We start from the raw sequence: 20,179 nt of genomic DNA on the forward strand, positions 1-20,179 counted from the left end.
ATACACATGGCCACTGTTGTCTCTAGGCACTGAGGTCTGACTGCAGCTGGTTCTGAGGTGAGCTGCTGTCTTTGCTGTGGGCAGGGGTGGAGAGGGGGTAGTGGGGGTACAGAAGAGGCAGCAGGCAGGGAGGGGGAGGATAGCAGTGCTGCCTGTGGGAGCAGGTGGGGACATGGTGGGGTCAGGATAGTGGGCTGCTAGGTGTATTGCTATCCTCATTAATGAGTACAAACTATGGATTGAGAATAAACCAAAGATTTGTGAAAAATTTATCATTGGAGACCATGAAACAGATGATGTTAAGGAATTCTGATATGTAGGAAGCAAACTAACACATGATGAATGAGGCAAAGAGGACATAAAAAGCACATGCAAAGATTAGTCTGCTAGTACCAAAATTTGGCCCTAATATGAGGAAGAAATTTCTGAGAACATGTGTTCAGAGCACAGTCTATGAGGGAATAAATCATGAACCGAGGAAAAACTGGAAGAGAAGACAATCGAAGCATTTGAGATGTAGTGCTACAGAAGAATGTCAAAAATCAGATGAGATGACAGGATAAGGAATGAGGAGATTCTCCATAGAATTAACGAAGCATGGAACATGTGGAAGGTTGACAACAAGAACAGACAGAATGATAGGACGTGTATTGAGACATCAGAGAATAGCCTCCATGGTACTAGAGGGAGCTGTAAAGGATAAAAACTGCAGGAAAAGGCAGAGATTGGAGTACATGAAACAAATAATTGAGGACATAGTATGAAAGAGCTATTCTGAGATGATGCAGGTCCACTGGCTGAGGCATGTTTAAGAATGGAGTGGGAGGCAGGTAGAGGACAGGGACATGCAAAGATTGAACTCTGGGGTTATGGGAATGAAGACTATGTTGTAAGGAGAGTTTGGACTTATGCGGTTCAGAAAAGCTGGTGTCCTTGGGAAAAATAAAGATTGCACAGTCCGTGAAAAAGTCATTTAAGTTGAGCACGTTGTGTTGGGCAGCAAGTTCAGCAATTGGATAGTCCAACTGTCTCTCGGCCACAGTTTGACGGTGGCCATTCGTGCAGACAGATCATTTGTTAATGCTTGTGTGCACATAGAATACTGCACAGTGGTTGCCATTAGGCTGGTAGCTCACATGGCTGCTTTCACAGGTAGCCCTGCACTTGATGGGATACAAGCACCAGTGACATGGGTGAATTAGAGGCTAGTGGGAGGATGTGTGTGACAGATCTTGCTTTTAAGACATTTGCAGGGATGTAATCAATAGGGCAAGGGGTTAGGTGCAGTACTGGAATAGGGACAGACAAGGATATTGTTTAGGTTGGATGGGTGGTCGAAGAGATGAGGAGTATATTTCTCATTTCAGGGCATGATGAGAGGTAGTTGAAATCTTGACAGAGAATGTGATTCAGTTGCCCCAGTCCTGGGTGGTACTGAGTCAAGAGGTAGGTGTTCCTTTGTGGCTTGGCAGTTGATGTGTGGGAGGGAACAGGTTGTAGGTATCGGTTTCTAGACAAGGTGAAAAGAGAAATTTTGGTCTATGAAGACTACAGTGACACGCTTGGGATACTTGAGGAGAACTGCTCATGACTAAAGATGTGATAACCATGCATGCCTAGACTGTACAGAAGGGATTTCTCAGTGCAGAATGGGTGGAAACTGTCGAAGTATAGGTATTGTTGGTGATTGGTACATTTGATTTCGACAGAAGTACTGATGATGTCTCAGAACAGATACCATGCACTCATATAATTGATTTGCCTTAATGGTCAATGAATGCACAATCTTTTGTGCTGATGCACAGTATCGTTCGGCTTCCTGTAGGAATCTGAAACTGGCAACCTTGGAAGATATGGACAGGGACTGCAGGCAGATGGTGCTAGGTGAGAATGCTGAGATAGTCTGTACACTTTTGGTAACACTGTGTACTGACGACACAAAAGTTAATGTAAGTGCCTAGTAAGCAGGAAGTCGTGGGTTCGAATTCTGATCCAGCGCACATATCCACTCGTCGCTGCTGATTCTGCATTAAGTCCTGATGTGGCTGATATTATCAGTTCCTTCTCTTTCCTTTCCTTTCTCCCCTGTCCACCATAAATTTACATGAAAGGTATTTTATTTCCTGACAGTTAAAAAGATATAAGCTTGTTGAAAATTAACACTCAATGAAATATATACAGTTCTGTTGAGCAGCGTACATTAGATACTTAACTTCTTGTCATTTCATGTCCTGAAATCCTTCATAAGAACAGGATTTGGATGTACATCCATTTATCATGTTAAGTAAATGACATAAAGGATATACTAATATACATTTTACAACATTTTACTAGTCAGAGTGACATATCTGATCAAAAGTGAACCATGAGCTCTCCAACTTAAAATTAAAAAAATTCTCATCAAGTTAATTTGACATACAGACAGAAATGTTACAATCACCACTACTTGTTTCTTACAAACAAATCATCCCAAAAACAATGAATTTACATCAAATATACAGAATGAACTATGATCTTAGCAATTTCTTTAATTACACAGTAACAAAATTAAGCACAGTGTTCCTACCATGTTTTTGATATACATTTTATAAGAACTTTTGGCCTGTATTAACAGTAATTCTGTCTTTTACACAGAAAGTATGTTTTGGAAGTTTGTTTACACGTATTGGGTTTCATTATTTTGCAAAATGTCATAATTATTTGAATACTAGCAAGTTTTGTTACATGCATTAGTAACAAATATGGATAATGGTAGTTTCCATGTTCTCCCAAACATTACTTTATGTTTTTGGCTGACAAAATGAAAACCCATAGAATGGTAAGACACAGTTTCATAATATAATAATTAAAACAGAATATGACAAATTTATGACAATTTCAGATGTTCCTACAAATTGACCAAATTCTGTAAGTTTGATACATTGGTATTTCATAATCATTTATGTATTACATCATTCACAAGGCAGAGATTATGGGTTCTGACATTATAATTATCTTGTTAATCTGGGCAATGACTTGCCGTCAGTCACCTGAGAGCTGTGGTACTGATCTGTTCAATATGCTTTCCAAACAGGTCTGCTACATTTAAAGGTCTACTAATGGGATATGAGCCATCAGGCAATGAGTCAGTAGTAGGAGTTGGAGCAGGAATGGTCAGGGATATTGCAAAGATTCAGCTGGTGGCAGAATACCATTGTGGGAAGGGTGGAAAGGATAGTGGGTAGAATATTCCTCATTTCAGACCATGGCAAGAGGTAGTTGAACCCCTGCAGGAAAATGTGATTTATTTGGTCCAGTCCTAGAATCCATTTACATTGGATGTCTGCTCTCTTTCACACAAATCCACCCACCAACCTGCATCCTACATTATCATCCCTTAATTTATTTTTCTCTTTGATCTCATTGTGTTTTCGTGCCAACTTTAGATCATTTTTTACCTTTCTCTATTGGCCATACTTCCTCAGGTTTCATCTTTTCCTCTCATCACCATCTGTTCCATCCTTTTGGTGGACTTTTCCCATTTATTTTTATGTATTTTGACAAGTTTTTTGCCATGTATTTTGTCATAATTTATTTATTTTTATGCGTTTTTATCTTCCACCATGGGTCCTTGCTCCTTCCATCTGTGTCAGCACAGAAGAGTTTCCTTGTCATTAGCCAGAGCCCTGTCTCTCATACTATTTCTGCATTGTTGCCTAACTCATGGAATGCTCCCCAAATGGCCTTACCATCAAATTACCCATCACCAGTTGCAGCCCCTCTTCTACAATGACCTCTTTTCTCTCCAAATTCCACAAGTCCATAGCCCTTATGAACTTAGTCCTGCAAAACCATGTAAATCAGACACAAACCTCCTTGCAATACCTCCTCTCCCTCAGTAAAATTCTCCTGCTCTGCAATCACAAATTCCTGCATCCCACCTCTCAGATAAAAATACTTTCCCTCCAAGAACTAGAGCAACATGCACAATGCAACCTCAAAAAACTCTCCAACCTATTCACTTCCTACTCCTGCCTTGGAGTACCACTATTCACTGCCTCTACAACAGCTGCCAAATCTCCCCCACATCTCCTCATAGCCAACAAAATTTGCCTCGCAGTCTTACTCCATTTACAACACCCTCAGAAACTCTCTCCCACCATCATGCATAATCGATCCTAAACAGACCTGAAACAGAATCATGAATCTTTCTCCCAAAAGCCATAGTCCCATAGAAGTATCACTCCTTCCCAAAGGTCTTACCTTTTATGTTACTCCCAAATTCAATCATGCTGGAATTGTTAAGGATCTTCTCTCCTTCTCCTGGTCCCTACAGTGGAAACACTTTTTCACCACAAATGCTACCAATCAGACTCAATTCAAAGCCAATGTTGAATCCTTCCTGAGTCAGTTCACTCCACCATTGAAACATGATCCACCCCCACTGTCTCCAAATCACCCTCTGTTAACATTCCAGAATTTCTTGACCTCAAATGCTGCCTCATCATCTTTTCCAACTTTCCATCCACAGAAATAACTGCAATTCACCACCTATAATCTGATCCCGACCTTATAGTCCTTCCTGCCAAACAAAGGTTCCACCACTGTGGTTCTGAACTGCAGAGGTTGTCTGGCAGGAGGACTCTACCAGCTGTCAGATTTTCTCACCCGCAAACTGTCAGTTTCATCCACCTACAAACCCTGCCTAAGTGACCCCATTCCAGAACAGAAATCAAACAGGATCTCCAGTCTATCCTCAAATAAAGCTTAGGCCCGGTCCAGAACCTCTCCCCTGAGTCTGTCTTTCTCCCTCTCCCTCTCCTCACCCCTACCACTCCCTGCACTCGTGTCTTCTATGTGCTTCCTAAAGCCTATAAATCGAACCACCCAGGATGCCCCATTGTGGCTGGTTACTGTGCCCCACTGAGAGACTCTCTGCTTTCATGAACCAATGTGTTCAGACTGTTACATGTAGTCTACCTTCTTATATGGAAGACACCACACATTTTCTCTATCAACTCTCCACAGTTCCTGTTCCTTTACCACACGGTGCTCTGCGTACCACTATTGATGCCATGCTCTGCTCACCACTATTGACGCCAATCTCGCAGTACACCAACAACCCTTATGTCCCTGGCTTTGCCACTATTGAACACTACATTTCCCAGTGCCGACTGACTCCAAACCTACTACATCCTTCCTGATCATCATGAAAAGTCCATGGCACCACATGGCACCATCCTATGCCCCCCTATTCATGGGCCATCTAGAGGAATCCTTCCTAACCACTCAGAATCTCAAACTCCTCACATGGTTCGGATTCATTAATGACATCTTTATGATCTGGACCGAGGATGATGGCACCCTGTCTACATTCCTCCTGACCCTTAACACTTTCTTCCCCAGCCCTTTAACCTAGTCCCCTTAATTCAACAAGCCACACTCCTCAATGTTGACCTCCACCTCAAAGATGGCTACATCAGTATCTCTACCCATGTAAAACCTATGAAACACCAGCAATATGTCCACTTCAACACCTACCATCCATTCCATACAAAGGTGTATCTTCCATATAGCTTAGCCATCCATGGTCATTGCATCTGTATTGACGAGCACTCCCTTGCCAAATATACAAAAGGGGTTTACTGAGCCCTTCACAGACTGAAATTGCCCATCTGACCTGGTACAGAAACAGATCTCACATGCCTCATTTCTCCAGTCACCCAACACTTCCCAGAATCCCAATGTTGAGCCACAAAGGAGCACTCCCTTGTGACTCAGTACCACCCAGAACTGGAGTAACAATCACATTCTCCTCCAGGGTTTCGACTACCTGTTGCCATGCCACGAATTGGGGAATATCCCACCCGCTATATTTCTCCTCTCCCACTGTAGTATTCACCACCTACTGAAGCTACGCAATATGCTTGTGATCCCCTACTTTCCCCCTGCTCCTGATACCTAATGGCTCATATCACAGCAGTTGACCTAGATGCAAGACTTCTCCAATACAACCTGCCACCACCACCTACTCCAGTTTGGTAACAGGCATCTCCTATCCTATTAAAGGCAGGACCACTTGTGAAAGCAGTCATGTGACTATCTAAGCTGCAACCACACTGGTGCTTTCTGTGTGGGTATGAAAAGCAACAAACAGCCTGTTCACATAGATGGCCAACAGACCGAGGCCAAGAGATGCTGAAGATGCAGCCCAACACAATGTGCTTCACTTCAGTAACTGCTTCACAGCATTCGTCATCTGTATCTTTCCTACCAACACCAGATTTTCTGAACTGTGCTGGTATGAACCCTTCCTGAAATATATCCTACATTCCCATAGCCCCACTGGCAACCTTTGCTAGTCCCTGTCTGTCATTTATGTCTTCCCTTCCCTACTCCCACTCCAGCAGCACTGCAAAGCCTTCCGCTCCACCAGTGCAACCACCAGTCTTTCCCCCTTCGTCTACTTCTCTCCTTTACTGTTTCCCTTCTATTCCTGCCCTCCAAACCTCCCATCTGCACCCAACATACCTGCCCTGTCCCCACCACAACCCTACATACTACCAAAAGCAGCACTGCACCTATCATCACCCCTACCATGCTACCCCTCCCCATTCCTGGCCCAGTGCTACCCCTCCCAATTCCTGGCCCAGCGTCCAACTTAACCTCACCACATTGCAGACTCAGCTGCCACAGACAGCAGTTGTGTGTGTGTAACTTGTACTTGTATGAATGTATGCGTGCTTTGTGGCTGAAAGCTCAGGTGTATAGTGGTATTTTTAGTGCACCTATCCACAAGTCAGCATATCCTCTATGTGTTGAGCAGCAATTTGTTCATTCCATAATATTGTCATTATTCCATCCTAGATTTCCCATTGTACAAAAATAGATTTAGTTTTGTTTGAAACCAAGTTTACTAGAAATTATGCTGATTAACTGGGTGTATAAGCCCCAGGACAACTGGGAAATCTATGACAAATGCGGGAATTTTTTAGAATTCTAGGAATTTGCATTCTTTTAGTTTTCAGTTAAATTTTTGTAATTTTCATAGGTAACAGTGACACTACAACAAAGAATTTCACTTTAGTCCACTTCTGCAAAATAATACTGCAGCAATAAAACATAAATGCAGCAAAATAAAACTTAAGTTGCAAAGAAAATATGCTATTTAAGCAACAAAACATAGAGCAGAAACAAAAATCTACCAACAGCAAAATGTACCAAAGGCTTTAGGACAAAGACTATGGAACACACTGTAACAACAAACTGCTTTTGATGAGTGTGACATCACAACTGTTCACATTTCTAACAGGTCATGGGAAAATATTTTGAATGGTGGTTTGAGAACTTTGAGAAGCATTACTTTCAAAGCAAAGTTCCTTTTACACAAGATGAATTAGGTTACATGTGAGAATGTGTGATGAAATTCTTAAATCATAGATCATTTTACTCTCATTCAAAAGTTAAAGCTTTGATGACCAACCATTCAGAAAAATTTTGGGCCAAGAAGACCAACCGTTTGTGACTTTTTTAATATTTTACTGACACATCTATGTTTTACATGTTTTTAAGGGTAACAGAAGCTAAAAGAAAACAAGCTTCAAGGTTAGTTTTCATATTTATTTTAGTTCTTTCATAAATTACAAATAATGCGATAATGACAGTAAAATGTATGATTATCCTTAAAAAACAGTGTGACCTGAATTCTTGAGCAATTTCATACATAATCAGTTTTTGTACCAAATGTCAAAGTGTATTTAGCCAGGTAACTCATGAAATCTTTGGTGCACATCAGTGAAATTTATAATCATACTTGTTACAAATATTCAGCTGCTGCACTTTAAGTGGTGCTCTTAGGATTCTGACTGACCACAAGCTCAGAAAAAAAGGAAAATCAGCAAAAAAATTTTGATGACAAATATTATATGTGAGAGCTTACATTTTCTTGTAGCCATACTATATGTTATTAATTTAAAACGTTAATTTTTCCAATTTGTGTGCTCATGCTACTTAACAGTGATGTTGCTCATGGCTGACTATGTCATGTGTACCAAGATTTGAATACTTTCTGTTACTGGCTGGTGAGATGACATGACAGGAGCTTTGACTGGCTGACAAAAGTGCATCACACAGTGCTATTTCGATTTCAGTGTTTTGGAAGTGGAAGCTACTGTGCTGTATATGGTAGAATTCATATTTATACTTCCGTAATATGAAAATACACAGTGTACTTTTTGCCATGCATCAAAGAACTTTCCAAAATCCATTGTTTTTTGCTGGGTTTTGTATCCTACAGTTACAGGAAGTTATACACTGACGTATAAAACCTTTACCATTTCAAGGCTTGATAAGTTTTACAGCTCCGAGGGAAAGTGTAGTGTCACTTAACACAGGAAAAAATGTACTTTCACCTTGTGTATAATGTATTTTCACCCAAAAAAAAATGTATTTTCACCTAGGTAAAAGTGTATTTTTAACTGGTAAAACTGGAAATTTTTTTTCGTGTCCCTGTATGCACCCTGAGGAAATGTTCTACTAAAGTACATAATAGTTATAATATTTTGAGCTAATAGATAGATCTCAGAATGATGACACCACACATTGTAGAGTCTGGGATATCAAATTTTCATTAACATAATTAAAGTATTGTTGAACTAATTATGAAGTAATTAACATTAAAATTCAGAAATAGCAGCATTTTCTATTGCAGAATTTCCCTCTGTGCTTGTTAGATTCCAGTTAACCATTATAGCTTTGTTAGCCTAATTTTTATGCACAAGGTGGCATAATTCATTAACTGTTTAAGTCATTAATTAAGATTTTTGCATAATTTACCATAATTTACAATATGCCATTTGTACTCATAAGCAAGGTATTTCCAGTGCACATGCATACAATGGTTCCATAAACTTTTCTAAGTTCCTAGGCCTCCACATTTTTCACAGAACAAATTTCTATTAATTGCATATAGTCCATCCTGAGTAGCAAAATCTAACCTATCAGTTTTTCAAATGATTATGTAGTTTCCAAAATTGCCATTTTTTCATACACCAGGTTTTCAAAAATCAGGCAGACATTGTCCAAAATTGACTCTCTCAGCTGAGCAAATAAATGAGCAGTAGCTATGTCAGATCTGCACCCAGTGTATCAGCATCCGTGAAAACTCAAGAATTTCGATGCCTGTGAACTTGCAAATTTTTTCTTTAATTCAAGTTTGTGAATATTTTGGCTCGATTATCATCAGAGGAAATGGTGTTGAGCAGGGAGACTTTCATCAAGGACTGCTGCAGTGTACTTTCATCTGGTGCATTAATATAAGACAGTATGTGAGCAATGATGCATAGTGTACTCTGCGCCACACTTAATCAGCAGGTTTCAGTGATTTGTTAGATCTATCACTGGTTCTTGTACAGTGTTTCTAAAAAACTTTGCTGAGTAATCTACCACTGGATTTCTGTATGTTTACGAATGCCGGTGTGGTCTATACATTATTTTCTGTACAAAATTAAGAAAGTGGTCATCATCCAACAATAGGGCTTTGTGGATGATAAATGTGTGAGAAAGTGAAACAAAAATTGTAGTATTGTGAACATTTTCGAGCAAACACCATCCTGTACTCATTAAACAACCAGACCAACAGAGCAGAGACAAGATAAATCAGGGTGCAGGGTTTACACAGCTTATAAAAGATCATTGTACCAGAAAACAAGACCCAGGAAAGGAGGCTTGGTTTACCAGTTTTATTTGACTGGAAACTGGTTTCTTTTCTTGCAACAAATACAGTTAAAAATGAATGTTCTGGAAAGTTGTCAGAATTATAAGGTTTTTATGGACCTCTGTAAGTAGTCTATATGCCATGTTCTTTTTGTTCATTTTGTGCTGAATAAATATTGTAGGTATATTACTGCAGACAGTTATTCCCTATGCCAACAGAGAAAGAAAAAAATTAAAAATAAACTTCTATCTCTATGTATTGCCGCTAGAATTTTTTTTTCTTTTCTATTAAGCAATTTTTTCATTATAGGGTAAAAAATTTTGCTCACTAACAAAAAAACTGTTATGAGCTATATTAATATTTGCAAATGAGAATAATATGTTCCTATGAAATTTTATGAGGAATGTTTTTATTTTAGGTGATACTTTCCACATTCGAGATTCAGTTATGGGTCTGACTTTTCTTGCTGCAGGAGCCTGTTTTCCAGAAGTAGTGACCACTGTCATCATGGTTCGTAAAGGTTAGTGTGAGAAATAATGTCACAGTTCTTTATCAGGCTCATTATGAAGCACAAAGCGTACAGCACTGTGTGAGGAAGATGGAGATTGTTTGTCCCCCAACGGTCTGCTCAACATGGCACTTTTTGTGTTAGGCACAGCCTGATTCCTTCATTCTCTGCATCCATTCAAAGAGCAATTAAGAAAAGAAATTTACAAATATTATTTGTCTCAGAAGACTAGCAGGGAGAACAGCATACATGACAACCATGTCAAGTTATTCCCTTGATGCTCTATATTGCTTCACATGAGTGTTAGAATAGTTTTTTCAACAAAGTCAGCTGATTTTCTCCATCATCATCTTGTAAAAGTAACGCTTCTCTCTGACATCAACAGAATTATAAAAGAGAACTTTCTTTCCTTCCTCTTTGTAGACACAGTAATCACTTGCCATATTTTCTAAACACTAGTCCTTGAACTACCACACCAAGTCTGATAGTGGACATGCAGCTTGCATCTGTTCTGTTATTTGACCAGATGTCTTAATACAAAGAGAGAAGGAATTAAAAAGTTGATTAATTCACACACAAGAATAAGAATAAGAATCTTTATTAGCTGCTCAGTATTTGTTATACAATGGGCTTCGTTAATAAGTTCAATTACAATATAAAGATGGTTATATTCTCATAACAATGTATATATAAATCATATGAATGTTAGTGCAGTACAATAGCAAACATTTGGAATTTTATATAGTGTTAATCTGAGAATAAAAAAGAAAACATTATACGAATTTATATTAAGCAGGAAGTATTCGTGTTGATGACTCTATGTCATTATCATATACATGTTGATAACACTATGTCATTATCCTAAGATATTGATACAAATATAGAGCACTCGAAATAGGTCTATGCCTATATGTTAGATATCGTTTTTCCAAATTTAGGTCATACTACAACCATAGGTGCCTTTCTCTATGTTAAAACAGCAAATCTGCAATATTACATTCTTCATAGTCACCAACTGAGTAAAATGCTTTACCTTTGAGCCATTGACACAATGTTGTCTTAAATTTATTTTTAGGTACTGTTTGTACAATTTTAGGGAGCATATTAAACAGTTCGAGGCCTTCATATTTATAACTATTATGTATCTTGGACAATCTAGAGTATGGCAGGTCAATTGTGTGGCTTTGTCTTGTATCATGGGTGTGGACAGATGGCCTAAGGGGATATTGAGCTATGTTTTCTTTTATGTGTAATAAGCAATAATAGATGAACAAACAAGGAACTGGCATGATTTTAAGTTTTTGAAATGTTCCCTGCATGTATCCCTAGGAGATAAACCCACTATACATCGAAGAGCTTTTTTTTTTACCATCTAAAAAATTGATATTGAATTGCGAGAATTTCCCCAGAGCAGAATACCACATGAAAGATGGGGGTGGATATAAGCAAAATATGAATGCATCAATAAGTTTTGGCAGACATTATTCCTAAGCTTATAAAGTAGGAACATAGCACGTGCAAGTTTAGAACAGACGTATGTGATATGTTTATCCCAGCTAAGTTTCTGGTCAGTCATCATTCCTAACAGTTTAACAGACTTATTTTCTTTGTTTGATACCTTCAAATTAAAGAATGTTTCCTCAGTTTTTGTTTAATTTATGTATAGGGAGTTTGCACTAAACCAATGAACCGATTTGTCAAATATTGTATTATTTTTTTCTCGTACGGATTCAAGAGTCTGTCCTGAATTTATAAAAGTTGTATTGTCTGCATAGAGGACTGTTTTACAGGGTAAATACTGTAGCATATCATTAACATACACTACAAACAGGAAGGGCCCAAGTATGGAGCCCTGTGGCACACCTCTTTTTATTGTTTGTGGGTTTGACAGCTGCCCATTTACACTAAAAAATTGTACTCTGTTGCTTAAGTAGGACTCTAATAATTTCAGGGTGTCCTCTTCCATGCCGTAGTGTCTTAATTTCATGATCAAAGTACTAGGAGATACAGTGTCAAATGCTTTACTCAGGTCTAGGGGAGTAGCACAAGAGATTAATTTGTTTTCAAAGGCATCATATATATCACTAACAATATTTTCAATTGCTTTAACTGTGGATAGTTTAGACCTGAATCCATACTGTGAGTTTGTAATGCACCTCTTTCTCCGGGGGACAAATATTAATTATTATCAGTAGTAGTATATTAAGTTACAAAATATCATTTTAAACCTGTGTGGTCTCCCTGGTGTGCCTAGTTGACCACAAGCCCCCATCACGCTGTTCACTCTAATAACAGAGTACATACAGGGTTGAAGACATGGAGAAAGAAAGGTATCATCACAATTTGAATTTAGAGTAATATAACTTTCTTAACTTTATTGGTCATTGTTGCACGCTCGTGGTCCAGTGATGAATCTCGCCTTCCGCAGTTTGTTAAATCAATTTGAGGTCCAGGGTGTGTATTCTGCTGCATAAGAACTGACACATATTTAAACTTCCAACTTTTATTTTATAAATGCTGATTGTGACGATATTCAATAATTTTCAATGTAACAGCTTTTCCAATACATCATTTTGTTCCCTCTATCCTTGATCTTCTCAAAGCAAGCGTATTACATGAAGTCTCAGCACCAACTGCCCATTTTCTCTACACCTGCCAACAACCGGCTCCTGTTCACAGAGCTTACAAACTGTGCAGTACTGCCAACCTTGGTTGTATATCGATATTTTACACAACGCACGTATACATATATGAAAAACATAGTATGAAAAATGAAAAGTGTTTATAATATAGTTCTGTGGCAATATACCTCATGATTGTCCTCATATTAACAGTTTTGTAACAAAATAATAATATTTCAGTTTATGTTTATGTAGTTAAAGTTCACTTGCTCCTTCAAGTTGATTGACGGCACTGCACACCTCACCAGCCGGTGGTATCGATAGTTTCAGTAGTCCATTACATTAAAAGTTACTTAACAGGTTATTCTTCTCAAAACAGTGATTCATTTGTTGCTGAACACAGTCTTCAATTATTTCAGATATTATTGGGATTAATGAGATAGGGTGATAGTTACTTGGATTTGATTTATCTCCTTTCTTAAATATAGGAATAGTTACTGCTATTTTCAAACAGTTGGGGAAAATCCCTTGCTGTAATATATGGTTAATGAGAGTGGTTAGAGGGGACAGAAGATCACTTGATATCTTCTTTATGACAAACTTTGACAGACCATAGAAGTCCTCTGCTCTGGAACTACTTAGTTTGCCTATTGCTTTGCAAACATCATTTACAGTTACTGCCCAGCATAATTTATGAACTACATTCTTGTTTAAACCTAAAAGAGTTTTAGCATCAAGCATGGCTTTGGGGGGAGACAAATCTTGTTGTAAACTGAAGTTAACAAAGCATGAGTTTAAGATATCTTGGGCTATGGGTACAGCTAGTTGAGTTGTTGGTCTATTTACTTCACTTTTAATTACTTCCCAGGCAGCTTTATAGCTATTTCTAGCTTTAAGAATATAGTTATCATTCACCCTACGTTTTGCCAAGCGTATTTCAGATCTACAGATTTTTCTTATTCTAATGTACATCTCCTTGTACTTGCTGCTGTTATGAGATCTGTCCTTAAACATAAGAAGCATAATCCTGATACTGTTGAGGTATGGTGTGAACCAATTATTTAGTCTGGTTTATGAGCTTGGTTATTATTCTGTTTTTTTTTTACTAATCTGGGACAACACTCATAAAATATTCTTGCAATTTCCTCCATAAATAATTTTCTTGTACAAGATGTCATTCCAATTAACTGACATTAATCTAGTTCTAAACTCTCTTATGTTGCATTCATTCATAGGTCTAACAGTTTTGTGTTGTTCATCTGGAATGCTGACTGGGACTGCAATCCCTAGGCCATCATTATCAGCTGGGCCTAACTTGACTATTCCAATTTCAACATTATTTTCATGGATATTACTTATTATATTGTCTAAACATGCATTATATCTAGTAGGCTTATCATTTAGACAATAACAATCAAAAGCTCTTAAGCTATCCAAGAATTCCATTATGATATGACTCTGTCCCCTGATATCCATATTAATATCACCAAAAATTAAGATTCTTTGGTATTTATATTTAGGCTTAGTTAGTAAAACTAACAGTTTTTTTTAATTTACTATAAATTCATATTCACTAGAAGATTGTGTGCGATATACAGATGCAACAATAATATTATGTTTAGGTATATGTACAACTACAGCCTCAAAAGTGGTGTCTATACACAGGTCTGTGAAATCAATAGTAAAGTATTGTAGATTTAGTCCATTCTAAATATATATTGCAACTCTCCCATGTCCAATACCATACAGGATGTTTATAAATGAATAGCAGGGTTTTAAAGCTTTGTAATATTTATAACATTAAACTTACACTTATAAATGATATGTCAAATGAAAGAGCAACTCAAACAGTTGTGTTTGGCACCAGTGCGCACGCGCAGCATACAATCTTTCCGCCGCAGTCCGCTAGACAGTGGTAGTAGCAAAGATGGCGACTAGTGGACAGGAAGTGTTTTGTGTTTTGCAGTTTGCAAAGACCGAATCTGTAGTTACTGTGCAACGTGCATTCCAGCTGAAGTTCGGTTGTGATCCTCCAAGTGATAATAACATTCATAGATGGTATCATCAATTTGAAGATACTGGCTTCCTTTGTAAAGGGAAGAGCACAGGATGACCAAGAGTTAGTGAAGAGACTGTTGAGCGAGTGAGAGATTCGTTCACTTGTAGCCCAAAGAAATCAGTCCGGAAGGTTAGTCATGAATTACAGGTTCCTGTGTCGACTGTTTGGAAAGTTTTTAAAAAATGTGTACAACTTTGTCCTTACTGCTTACAGTTATTACAGGCTCTAAAGCCAGCAGACCATGTATTATGTGCCAACTTCACAAACGAAATGTTGTTTCATGAAGATGAAGATTTTCTGGATCATGTTGTCTTCAGTGATGAATCGACCTTTCACCTTAGTGGACATGTTAACAGTCACAATGTGCACACCTGGTGCTCAGAAAATGCTCACAAGGTGGTACAAATGCAACGAGATTCCCCTAAAGTGACTGTTATTTGTGCCGTATCCCAGCGGAAAGTTTGTGGGCCTTTCTATTTTGGTGCACCTTCTGTAACTGGCACTTCTTACCTTGATACACTAGAGCAATGGCTCTTCCCTCAGTTGGAAGAAGATGAGCCAGAGAACTTTATTTTCCAGCAAGATGGTGTGCCGCCTCACTGGCATAGCAAAGTTCATGATTGGTTGAACTTCACTGTACCCAAGTGCTGGATAGACCACAAGGGCCCCAATGATAGGGCTTGCTTTGCATCGCCTCCACGTTCACCCGACCTAATGCCATATGATATTTTTCTTTGGGGCTTCGTCAAGGATCGCGTGTACATGCCTCTGCTATCAGCAGACCTCCCTGAATTAAGAAACTGGATTAAAGCAGCTGTTGCTACAATCACTGAAGACACGCTTATCAATGTTTGCGAAGAACTTGGCTATAGACTTGATGTGTGCCGTGTGACAAATGGTGCTGACATATCAAGTTGTATGTGGCTGTCATAGACTGTCCACTGTGAAGTATACAGATGTGCATGACCGAGCACGTCATGCCTGGTGCATGTGTGAGACAAGACCAGACTGTTTCAAGAGAAGTGCTGTACTGGTGCTGTAGCAGGCATGTACACAAGACACGACCAGCCCATTTCTCAGAAATGTGTCATTGTTAATGCTGATGCCATACAGATGGTAAGGGGGCAGTTGGTGTGGGAGTTGTCTGGTGTGGCTATACTGGGATTTAAACTGGGTGGGCGGGGCCACAGGCTGAGGCAGTGGAGCTGATGCATCAACAGGTGCATCTGTGTCAGCATGTGGACTGTTGTGTGAGATCTGTCTTGTCAGAACCCTCAAGCAGATGATCGTCCAGGAGGGCTTGATAAATGAGATGAAATTAAAGCATATTCGATGTTTTGTGGCAGCACATATGTATGTTCAATTCTCTGCATGTGGGCTACATTCAAAGTCGGTGCTTTGGCCCTGTGGGCGTCAACCGCCAAGGTATTATCGATGATTGTGACACTTATTTTCTTTGGGTCAAAGTTTTCAATATATTGAAAATGACAGGTTCTTCTGAGACTGAAGAGGTTGTCTATATACCGCATGGTAGTCAGTCATCACTGTAATTGACATTCACTGCAGTGTTGTGAGCATTCACTGGATCATTGTCCCATAGGACCCATATAAGCTTTAAGTGGTTAATCAAGGCAGTTGTCATTTTGTTGTTGAGAAGGTTTTTGAATTTGTGTGTAACCATTTTGAGGACTTTGAATCGTTCTTTGTAGGGTGGTTGTAAAGCCAGTGTAACTGTTTCATTGCACAGCATGACAAAATCACCGGAATGCAGCACTTTGTGCACAAACACCTTATGGATTAAGTGCACTACAGGCAGTAGCTGCACATGAGTCTGATGTGGTCTTTTACATGCTGAACCAGGGTGGGAAAGGCTGCAGCTATATGTTCAAATCTGCAGGCAGTATTAGTGACCCACCTTACAGAATTTTGGCTACTGATGTTTGCAGATTCTCCTTAAATGCTGTTGGTACTCCTGACAGTACCCCCAGAGAAGTCTCTGTCCTCAACCCCCATGACACATTAGAGTAGCTTTAAGTGTCCTGTACCATTACTTGACCAACCTGTTGCTTTGCAGGTAGTAGACTGATGTGTGATTGTGCTTAATGCCACAGAGGTTGCATAGGGCTTTGAATAGCATTGATTCAAAGCATTGACCGTGGTCAGTTATAATTGTTTTGAGTAAGCCGAATTGAGCTATTCAACTATCTATGAGTACACGAGCTCTTGAGAGTGCTGTGATGTTCTGCAGTTGTATTGCTTCGACCCATTGGGATGCTCTGTCGATAACTGACAACAGTGTTGTGCAGGAAGGGTCTAATGAGGTCGAGTTCTACATGGTGGAAGTGGCCCGTGGTATCTCAAATTGTTCTAACTGCAGTTGTTGTGCCTGATGAGTTTGCTGCAGTGGAATGCTACGCATGCCTGTGCCCAACAGCAGCAATCTCATTTTATGTTTGGCTACAGAAATTACTCTGTAATGAAGCAAAATGTCGAACTGATGCCCCGGTGAGACAAGTTGTGACGTTGTTCAAAGATTGTGCACTGCATTGTCTTTGGCGTCAGAGGTTGTAGTCTTCTGTGGGATACATTGCGAACTTTTGGCACTTTGCGCACCTGGGTACAGTTCGTTGTTGAATGCACAATCCTGTAGAGTCATTGCTTAGTAAGTCTGTAACACTTGCATCTTTGCTCTGTTCAGCTGCTAACTGATAGTCAGTGTGGAGAGCAATGACATTGGCATGTGATAGGTAATTCACAATTATATTATCAGCCCCACAAATGTGTCAAACATCTGAATTGTATTGTTTGATGATGTCATGGTGTCAATAGCCATGGAGACTGATATCCTTTGACGAGTGACGAATCACATCGGTGGGCAGCTTGTGATCTGTAAACACAATGATATGTCTCCTCGCAGTGTCTTCCCTGAAGAAGCTAACTGCATCCTAAACAGCTAGTAATCTGCGGTCGAAGTCAGACCGCTTTGACTGTGAAGCTGTGAGCTTTTGCAAAAAGAATCATGGTGATTGAGTTTCGCTCCTGATGACTTGCTACAGTACAGCCCCAATTGTGGTGTCACTTGCATCTTTGGTGACAGTAAGTAATTGTTCTTGCAAGACAATCCCTAGCAAGTTCAAATACATCCTTCATTTTATCATACCACACTGTTCACCTTTTCTCCTGTTTGTCCGGCCCAGTGAGAGCATTGGTAAGGGGTGCTTCTATCTGCTAGCAATAAGTGATGCCGATAGGAATTCAAGATTGCTAAGATGTACTAATGCTTTTACTTCAGCCCCCCATAGCTGATACTTCTATTCATTAATGGCCATGCCCTTGTCCTGAATTGCAGCAAGAACTTGTTCAATGTGTTGGCTGTATTGGTGGGGTGTGGCCAAAAAAATGTGGATATCTTCTTAAGTGCAGGTGCAGCAGAAGTTGAGCTTAAAAGGAATTCCATCTGTGAAGTGCCATCACATTTGGGCTGCATTCTCCTGACTGTATGGCATGGCAAAATATTGAAACAGGCCAAATGGTGTGATTATCACCATTTTTATGATGTCATCTCGGTGTATTGGAATTTGGAGGCACCCTTTTTTACAGTCGATCAGGCACTGTAAGTAAGTGCTTGACATCCTGGAAGTTTGTTATGAGGTAGCTATCATACAGTGTTTAGAGGTCTGCAGTTGAGAGGTCTGCAGTCCCTACAGAATCTGATGCTCCCATCTTTCTTTCGCACAAGTTTTATCAGTGATTCTCACATGCTGTCCCAAAAGGCGGACTATCCCTGCATTTAACTGTTTATTCTTGCATTAACAGTTCATCAACCACCACCTTTGTGGTACAGCAGTTAGCTGGGGTGAGACAGTGCACTTTGTGTTGATCTGGTTGGCTGGCAGTTGTTAGGATATGGTGCACCACGCAAATTTTGGACTGCGTATAGTTGAACCTCGGACCATCGGAAATTTGCTATGGAAGGGGTGCCGTTGTTTGATTTACTGTTAGGTGAGGCAGAGTGCATCATACTAACCTGTGTTTGGTGAGGTGTTGTGGGAATGTTGATCACATGCACTGGGCAACCTGTTAGTGGGGTAGGGCCATGTGAGGTGCGCATGGCTATGCTTGCACCCCCACACTCATCTGTGTGGCAGGCACACATAAGATTCTTGTAGTGCTCGCCTGCCAGTGAAAGAGTAGTGGATGTGTTGTTTACACTCTGTTGTTAGAGTGTAGTATTTTCAGCAAGGAGTGCATCCGAATTTGAGTGGCAGTCGACAGGTTTACTGTCATCATGACATGCTCCTCAAGTATGTTGGTGTATGTTACTTTGTCGACCATGTGCACAGTGGGGCACAGCGTTGTTCTGCAGGGTAAATGTGTCATCAAGGTGAAGAGTCCTGGTGTCATGGTGCAGGAGTGACATGTTTCATAGGTCTGGCAAGAGGCAGAAATGTCACAAGAAATCAGTCCCCAGTACCGGTTCCTTGACATTGCGCACATAGAAACCCCATGTGAAACAGTGTAGCAGGGAGAGGTGCAGGGTTTCGCCATTACTTCAGTGCACCATGAATTGTTAATGGCATGGAGATGGAGCACTGTTGTAGTCGTGATTTGTTGAAATAGTTTTCTTTGGTTTCTTGCTGATATCAAAACCTGTGTTTACCAGCAAGTAGTAATGTATGTCATGATCATAGATATGCAGTGAACACTCCAGAGGTGGTGGCAATAGGAGTGTATTTGAAGAATGCACAGCAGTTATTGGCAACTTGTTGATTGGCACGAGCCAGTGCACCTAGTGCAACCCGTGTGTGGGAATTCTCAAGTCTCATCACGATTGCTTGCAGCTGTACCAAACTGATAGGGATACGTGCTGAGTAATGGCCTCAAAGTGGCAGCGGTGCTCAACTCAACGTTGCCAGCTGGTGCCGTAGTGGTACGAGTGTTTGGCTGAGTTGCCTTCTGAGGGCAGGCAGCGATGTCACCCTTGTGTGCTGTCAGAGCAGGTCATGGTGAATCGGTGACTTGGCATTTTGTAAAGGTGATCTTGGCATTTTGTAATGGACGCATGCTTCATGATGTAGAATTTCCTGTTGTGTTTATTTTTTGATGGTGTTGCATCATGTTAAACATCCTATTGGCCAGAACTAGTTTATTTTTTCAAGTGGCCCTGCCTTGTGAGAAATCATTACAATTTGTAGCTGCAGTGGAAGTTTCACTATCCACTTTGTCCACAGAGTTGCGTCCAGAATGAGACTTGCATTAAGTGTCGTCCGTAGCCATTGCCAAAGCTGCTATAGTGC

At 39.9% G+C, this 20,179-nt stretch overlaps 1 protein-coding gene across 1 annotated transcript in view; it reads left to right on the top strand.

Annotated features, from left to right (window-relative positions):
- LOC124607060 (sodium/potassium/calcium exchanger 4-like) overlaps window positions 1-20,179 on the top strand; it is a 137,050-nt gene that overhangs the window by 109,090 nt on the left and 7,781 nt on the right. The window contains exon 8 of the mRNA XM_047139237.1: window positions 10,113-10,214. Within this exon, the coding sequence (XP_046995193.1) occupies window positions 10,113-10,214 (102 nt within the window). The remainder of the gene's footprint in view (window positions 1-10,112; window positions 10,215-20,179) is intronic.

The sequence above is a fragment of the Schistocerca americana genome, chromosome 3, assembly GCF_021461395.2.
Source record: "Schistocerca americana isolate TAMUIC-IGC-003095 chromosome 3, iqSchAmer2.1, whole genome shotgun sequence".
Lineage (NCBI taxonomy): Eukaryota > Metazoa > Arthropoda > Insecta > Orthoptera > Acrididae > Schistocerca > Schistocerca americana.